Here is a 7,800-nt window from a genome sequence, read left to right on the forward strand (position 1 = left end):
GATTTATTCAGGGACCTGGGTCTGTCCTGTACTATACTGCACTGTCTCTACTGTCTGCATGTCTGCCCCATCTGTCCTGGACTCTCTTTGTATCTGTATGACTGGTCTGTACTGTGTTGTACTGTATGTTCTGTCTGTATGTGTGTGCCTGTCTGTAGATCTGTCTGTAGATTTGCACTCTATGTACTGACCCGGCTGTGGCCATCACACGTTTGTCTCTGGCTCGTCTCTGCACACAAAGACGAAGAGTTCTCTCTGCCTCGGTCCCACCTCCTGTCTGTTAGTGAAGGGAAAACCAGAAGCTGCATCTCTCTCCTGCTGCACCAGAGCACAGGGCCTAGGAGAGGACAGGGTCTAGGAGAGGGCAGGGTCTAGGAGAGGGCAGGGTCTAGGAGAGGGCAGGGCCTAGGAGAGGGCAGGGTCTAGGAGAGGGCAGGGTCTAGGAGAGGGCAGGGTCTAGGAGAGGGCAGGGCCTAGGAGAGGGCAGGGTCTAGGAGAGGGCAGGGCCTAGGAGAGGGCAGGGTCTAGGAGAGGGCAGGGTCTAGGAGAGGGCAGGGCCTAGGAGAGGGCAGGGCCTAGGAGAGGGCAGGGCCTAGGAGAGGGCAGGATCTAGGAGAGGGCAGGGCCTAGGAGAGGGCAGGGTCTAGGAGAGGGCAGGGTCTAGGAGAGAGCAGGGTCTAGGAGAGGGAAGGGTCTAGGAGAGGGCAGGGTCTAGGAGAGGGCAGGGCCTAGGAGAGGGCAGGGTCTAGGAGAGGGCAGGGCCTAGGAGAGGGCAGGGTCTAGGAGAGGGCAGGGCCTAGGAGAGAGCAGGGTCTAGGAGAGGGCAGGGTCTAGGAGAGGGCAGGGTCTAGGAGAGGGCAGGGTCTAGGAGAGAGCAGGGTCTAGGAGAGGGCAGGGCCTAGGAGAGAGCAGGGTCTAGGAGAGGGCAGGGTCTAGGAGAGGGCAGGGCCTAGGAGAGGGCAGGGTCTAGGAGAGGGCAGGGCCTAGGAGAGGGCAGGGCCTAGGAGAGGGCAGGGTCTAGGAGAGGGCAGGGTCTAGGAGAGGGCAGGGTCTAGGAGAGGGCAGGGTCTAGGAGAGGGCAGGGTCTAGGAGAGGGCAGGGTCTAGGAGAGGGCAGGGTCTAGGAGAGGGCAGGGTCTAGGAGAGGGCAGGGCCTAGGAGAGGGCAGGGACCCCCCCCCCCTGTCAGAGACGAGAGACTTTCTAAACAGCATTCCGTCTCTGGGTAAGAACTCATAGACTCGACAACTGGGATTTCTCACTGTATTGAACAGCGCTGAGATGGATAGATTTCATTATGGAGACATGCTCTGCAGAGGCCAGCTGTGGGTGGATAGCTCTCTGCGGCGTGCTGTTTGAGGGGGCTGGATGTTCATGTCATAATTTGACCTTCAGCTTTTACGACAGCTCCTTCAGGCTCCAGCCACTCTGGAGAGAAGGCCTTCAGCCCACAAGTGCGAATGTACATTTATGTCTATAAACAGTATTCAGAAATACTGAAATTCAGAAGGGGAGAGACGAGGCCCGTGAAGATGTTTTTTTTTTCCTGCATTGAACCATGGCCGTGTGCTGTGAAAGAAGTGCGGTATTTGTTCGACGTGTTCTCAGGATTCCGAGCACACTCAGCTGTTAGTGTATTCACTTTCATCAGTCCACTTCCTGTGCTCCCATGGCGACCACCTCAGTGATTCCTCTCTTCTTCTGCAGGTTTTTGTGTTTGAGAACAACATCTACTACCGATCCACTGTGGAGAGCAGATCGATTCGTCTGGTCTCCTCTGGAAAGGAGGGGGTGATCTTCAACGGACTCAGCGATTGGCTGTACGAGGGTAAGACCACACCAATGGAACCATGAAAGTGGCTGCTGTTGATGGCATTTTCTAAATACATGATCATATTATCGTAATATTTTATACGAATGATTGAAGTCAGGTTAAAAGGTTAAAAGCGCTATACTGCGGTGTGTGTGATCAGACTGCAGTGTGTTTGTTAGACGTGTGTGTCTGTGGTTCCGCTGTCTCCAGTGGTGGTGGGGTGTCAGACTCCACTAGGAGAGGTAGAACCCTGGGCTGGCCTGCCGTGTCTGTGAGTCTCCCAAGAGGGATGCTTCTCCTGGGTTCTTCTGTCATGTTAGTCCCAGCTCAGTGCAGCTTTAATGAGGGGGGATATAGCAACGTCTGACCTCTGGCTCATATTTATACTGCACTGGCGCTCAGGCAATTCACACTCATCATTTATTAACCAGATGAATCTCCCAGCCCCAGCTAGCCCCAGCCAGCAGACCATAGTCTGGTCCTGGTCTGAATCCCCCCCCCCTCCCTCCTGGTCCCCCTGGCACTGTCATAGTAATGGCAGCATCCATCCCTGCTCGGTCTACGTGGTGGGACTGATGGCCCATCCTCAGGCTGCACCTACTGTGTGGTGGGTCCTACCTGCTGGTGGGGACTGTGGTGTGGGGTAGCATCTGGGTTAACCTCCAGCTGGTCTAGCTGCGAGGGCAGAGATGGGGCATCTTCTCTGATGACTCAATCTCCACTGCGGTCAAGGGTAACGTCTGAGTCAGCATGCAGGGGAGGGAGGGAGGGAGGGAGGGAGGGAGGGAGAGTGAGGAGAGCAGAGTGATGGTTGGAAGGGGAGGGCTGAGGGGAGGGAGGGAGTGAGAGATGGGGGGGGGGAGTGTAGGATAGAGGGAAGGAGGGAGAGGGGGGAAGGAGGGAGAGGGGGGAAGGGGGGAGGAGGGAGAGGGGGGAAGGAGGGAGAGGGGGGAAGGGGGGAGGAGGGAGAGGGGGGAAGGCATAATCTCCTGTTCTAGTCGCAGGGCATGACAGCGTAATCCTTATCCTCAGATAACCTTCTGAACTCTGCGGTTACCGTCCTGTGTGGGTGTTCATGTACTTTGTGTGTGTGTGTGTTTAAATGAAATGCTTTGTCATGCGTATCCATTAGATTTGTTGTCATGCTGGAATTGAATTTAGGCCTTGGGCTAGTGGTCTGACTCTGATACACAGATAATACTACTGTAGCACACCCATGTTTACTGGGAAGCATCTGTTTGTTTGTTTATTTGCGTTTATCAGCGTTCATCACATGCAGCCCAACGCATTTATAGCAGTAAATAGACCAGAGGAAAAAAAAAAAAAAAAAAAAAAAAACATGCCTTCTGTTTGATCTGACTCTGTCTATGGATATTTAGCATGAATCTGTTTGACTGTCTTGACAAAACCTCAGCATGACTGAAGCTGGGATCTGAGAAGTGCTCCTTAATAAACCCAGGTACCTGTACGATCTGAAGATCCCAGCTTTACCCAGGAGGAAACGTGATCCTCCGCTGCTCTGTCTGATCTGACATCTGCATGTGTGCTTTGACGTGGGCCACTGCTGCCCCCTGCTGGACAAAGCCACATTGCACGCTGACGGACCGCCTTGGTGATGGTTTGAGATTCTATCAAAGAGCAAACCACGTCTCAGAGGAGTCGAGCGTTGTATTTCTCGTTCACCTGTGTCAGCCTTTTGTCTCATTCCACTTGAATCTCTGTCGAGTGAATTCCTTTGCTGAACGCCAGTCACCCACGCCGATCACTAGATCTTTGTCCACAGTCAATGTCTGCGCTAAATTTGAATTTCCTTTCTGTTGGCCAACTGCCTCATGAATTTGAATCTCGTGCACCGGCAACTTCTGCCAGGCTTGGCCTGGTTTAGAGAGACAGAAAGAGAAGGAGAGAGCCGGTGAACGAGAGAGGATGGATGAGTCTGGTTTAGCTCACACCTGAGGGGACCAAACACAGAGAGATCGAGAGAGATTCCTGTAAGATGATTTATTGTAGACAAACAATAACGTCGCCGTGCCAATATCTCTCTGTTCCCTTGTTTTCCATTTGACGCTCTTTGAGGGCCTCGGGGCGCCGCTAGCAGCAGAGACGCAGTCAGCCTAGGAAGTGTTCATTAGTGAGCGTAGCTCCGCACGGCATCACACAGACAGCTAATGTTCCTCCTCCAGCAGCATGTCATTAATACTCTCTGTGGTTTACCAGTCAGCCCCAGGTGGATGCAGCTGGAACTCTCTCCTCCTCCTGCTCCTTCCTCCCCTTCCTTTTCTCCCCCTCCTCCTCCTCCTCGCCCTCTCCAACTTGTCTTTCCCCTGCTGCTTCTCTTCCTCCCACCCTCCTCCTCTCCCCGAGGAAGAACGAGCAGCAGCGTGGCTAGATGTTAGCAGGACGCTAACAACACTGACGGTCACACAGAGCCTGTGTTTCCCATTTCTTTTAGCTTCATGGCGCTAATTGACTAACCTTCAATAACAATAAACACAGGCTGCTTGGGAGTTTACCCACGTTTGGTCCGAAAGGCGGAGATAAGAACCTGGAATAGTCGTGAAACTGAGCCCAGAGCTCTTTGAGCCATGTTGGTGTTGAGTTAGCCCGGCTAATTAAATGGGTAATGGTTAGTTTGATGTCTGTTATTTCCCCAAAGACACAGCCCCTACCTGATAAACAGTATCCGTTAAGGAGAGAGAGCTGGAAGCTCACCAGGAGCAGAGCTGTTCTAATGCTCTCTCTGCCGCCTCTAGAATTGCCCTGTTGCTCGACATTGAAGGAAAAATGTGTTGTAGAAATTTTTGCTTTCAGAAAGATCCCTATGCAACTGGATATTTGCATACAGTAATTATTACTTGTTTTGTGGGGTGTGTGTGTGTTTGTTCTACAGTTTAACACCATCAATTGGCATCAGCCAAGCCAGTTGTAACAGGTGCGAGGCTTGATTGTTCGAAGCGGCAATGAGACAGTGACTTTCAATAGCCTCTCTCTCGCTCTATCTCTTTCTGTCTCTCTCACACACACCTGCGGCTGCATATCAATAGAGCTCCAATGAGACAGCAACTTTCTATAACCGCTCGCTCTCTCTCTCTCTCTCTCTCTCTCTCTCTCTCTCTCTCTACACACAAGCACACACACTCAACACCTGCAGCTGCATATCAATAGAGCTCCTATGAGAGTGTGTGTGCCATCCGGTTCACCCTGCGTGATTTCATCCACACGCATGGGCTCCCAGGGGAGGTATGGAGGTCATGGCTTCTGATGAAGTGAGCCAAGCCTGACTGAATAGCACCTTCACTGTACACCAGCAATAGGGAGGGGGTCACACACACACACAGAAGTACACACAAACAGACACACACGCATAACACAATTTCCCTGAATGCACTACAGTAGCTCTGGCTGGGAAATTGCTTTCTGTTCCTGTCTGGGGAATGGAGCCCCATCGTGGTTTGGTAGATGTAGCTCTCCACTGAGATTAAAACTGGTGTGATTTATGACCTCAACACCTTTACATTGTGTGTGTGTGTGTGTGTGTGTGTGTGTGTGTGTGTGTGTGTGTGTGTGTGTGTGTGTGTGTGTGTGTGTGTGTGTGTGTGTGTGTGTGTGTGTGTGTGTGTGTGTGTGTGTGTGTGTGTGTGTGTGTGTGTGTGTGAGAGAGAGAGAGAGAGAGAGAGAGAGGCTTTTCACGTTTCTCTGGCTAACTGAAGTAGGAACTGAAAACCTGACACATCCGTATCCCTTGTGCTCCAGAGGAGATCTTCCAGACCCACATCGCCCACTGGTGGTCCCCAGATGGAGCCAGGCTAGCGTACGCCACCATCAACAACACCATGGTTCCCAGGATGGAGGTCCCCATGTTCACCGGCACCCTCTACCCCACAGGGAAAGAATACCACTACCCTAAGGTACACACGGACACCTTTAATGTCAACCGCTTGTGGTAGCTGCTAAAAGAATGTCTAACCTCCATCTTTTCCCCTCCATGTGGCTGTCCTCTCCTCCCTACCTCCACACCCTCCCCCACTCTGCCCTTCCCCCTCTCCCCCGCCAGGCAGGAGAAGAGAACCCAGTCATCTCTCTGTATGTGGTCAACCTCAACGGTCCTCTACACACTATTGAGATGAGAAGACCTGAGGACCCCAGGATAGGGTAGGAACCTCACACACACACACACCCCCCCCCCCCCCCACAGACACACACCCTTACATCATAGCTTGTAATACAGTATATGGCACATGATTACATTCGATGGTTAAATTGTGTTTTGCGTGTGTGCGTGTTGGACAGAGAGTATTATGTCACCATGGTGAAGTGGGCCACCACCACCAAGCTGGCAGTCAACTGGCTGAACCGCGCCCAGAACATCTCCATGCTCACGCTGTGTGAGGCCACCACAGGAGTCTGCACCAAGGTGTGTGTGTGTGTGAGGGTATGTAAAGTGTGTGTATGTGAGGGTATGTACAGTGTGTGTATGTGAGGGTATGTACAGTGTGTGTGTGTGTATGTGAGGGTATGTACAGTGTGTGTATGTGAGGGTATGTACAGTGTGTGTATGTGAGGGTATGTACAGTGTGTGTGTGTGTTTCTGTCTGCTGGTTGTCTTGAGGTTAACTGTCCCCTCATGTCTTTTGTTTCCAGAAACATGAAGATGAGAGTGAAGGCTGGCTCCACAGACAGGTACCCTGGGATGAGGAGGAGGATGAAGATGGGGATGAGGAGGATGGGGATGAGGAGGATGGTGGTGATGGAACTGTATGTTGTTTCTCCTGTTCCTCCAGAACGAGGAGCCTCTGTTCTCTAAGGATGGCCTGAAGCTGTTCTTCACCAGGGCCATCCCTCAGGGAGGCCGGGGGAAGTTCTTCCACATCTCCATGTCCATCTCCCAGGTACCGCCGCCCTCCGACCCCGCCCTCCGACCCCGCCCTCTGACCCCGCCCCTCCGACTCAGCATGGGGAACATGTCACCCTGCTTTGGGGTTTCATGTGTCCTGCACATACTGGAAGCCAGTGATGATAGGATGATGTGAAGATACTGAGGAGACGTGGCCTCTGGTTTTGATCAGGGTTTGCTCTGTGTGTGTGTGTTCTCTGTCCTGGCAGCCCAACACCAGTACAGACACTCTGCAGTCCATCACGTCTGGAGACTGGGACGTCACCCAGGTCCTGGCCTACAACGAGGACAGCCAGCTGATGTGAGCTCTATCCCACTCATACACACACACTCACATACTGAACACACACACTCACACAGACACACACACACACTCACACACATTTAACGCATACAACCTCACACACACACACTGTACACAAACACATTCACACACACGTACCTCAAAGTGTTCTCTGTGAGCTACAACCAGAACCTTGTTCCTTGGCCTCCTGTCAGGTTTCAGTCCTGGCCTAGTTTTGTTCTAAAAACTCCCCTCTCTTCCTTTCAGTACCATAATTAATTCATGAAATGTCCATTATAGGAGCACTTCTCTGTTGGAATGTAGGCTCTAAAGTCCAGAGTGTACATGATTCTGGTCAAACTTTACAACTGGACCAATACGTTAGAGTGTTGGACCTATATACACTTCAGATGAACCTACCTACGGTATTGTTTCACTCTTTGGGTTCTTGATATTTGGGAGCAGGTCAATGTTTTCATGTACACTAACTCTAACCCCCAAACAGTCATAAATAAAAGACTAGTTTTATGATCAAATGATGGTTGGATTAGGATCATATGCCATATATTATCCATGTATAATATTACATTATGATATATTCGAAACACAGATACTTCCTGAGCACAGAGGACGATCCTAAGAGAAGACACCTGTACAGGTAAAGTCAGAAGGGACAGTGCATAATCATTTTTGACGTACGGACCCCTGGCTGACCGGAGTGTGTGTGTGTGTGGTGCTGAATGTCATCATTGTCGTGTGTGTTTCCAGTGCGGACACAGTTGGTCCCTTCAACCGCCGCTGTCTGTCATGTG

At 51.6% G+C, this 7,800-nt stretch overlaps 1 protein-coding gene across 1 annotated transcript in view; it reads left to right on the forward strand.

The window, feature by feature from the left end:
- dpp6a (dipeptidyl-peptidase 6a) overlaps positions 1-7,800 on the forward strand; it is an 83,864-nt gene that overhangs the window by 71,082 nt on the left and 4,982 nt on the right. Inside the window, exons 9-17 of the mRNA XM_062480344.1 lie at positions 1,706-1,826; positions 5,565-5,719; positions 5,866-5,963; positions 6,102-6,225; positions 6,453-6,491; positions 6,593-6,700; positions 6,915-7,006; positions 7,599-7,646; positions 7,757-7,797. Of these exons, the coding sequence (XP_062336328.1) occupies positions 1,706-1,826; positions 5,565-5,719; positions 5,866-5,963; positions 6,102-6,225; positions 6,453-6,491; positions 6,593-6,700; positions 6,915-7,006; positions 7,599-7,646; positions 7,757-7,797 (826 nt within the window). The remainder of the gene's footprint in view (positions 1-1,705; positions 1,827-5,564; positions 5,720-5,865; positions 5,964-6,101; positions 6,226-6,452; positions 6,492-6,592; positions 6,701-6,914; positions 7,007-7,598; positions 7,647-7,756; positions 7,798-7,800) is intronic.

The sequence above is a fragment of the Osmerus eperlanus genome, chromosome 15, assembly GCF_963692335.1.
Source record: "Osmerus eperlanus chromosome 15, fOsmEpe2.1, whole genome shotgun sequence".
Taxonomy (NCBI): Eukaryota; Metazoa; Chordata; class Actinopteri; order Osmeriformes; family Osmeridae; genus Osmerus; species Osmerus eperlanus.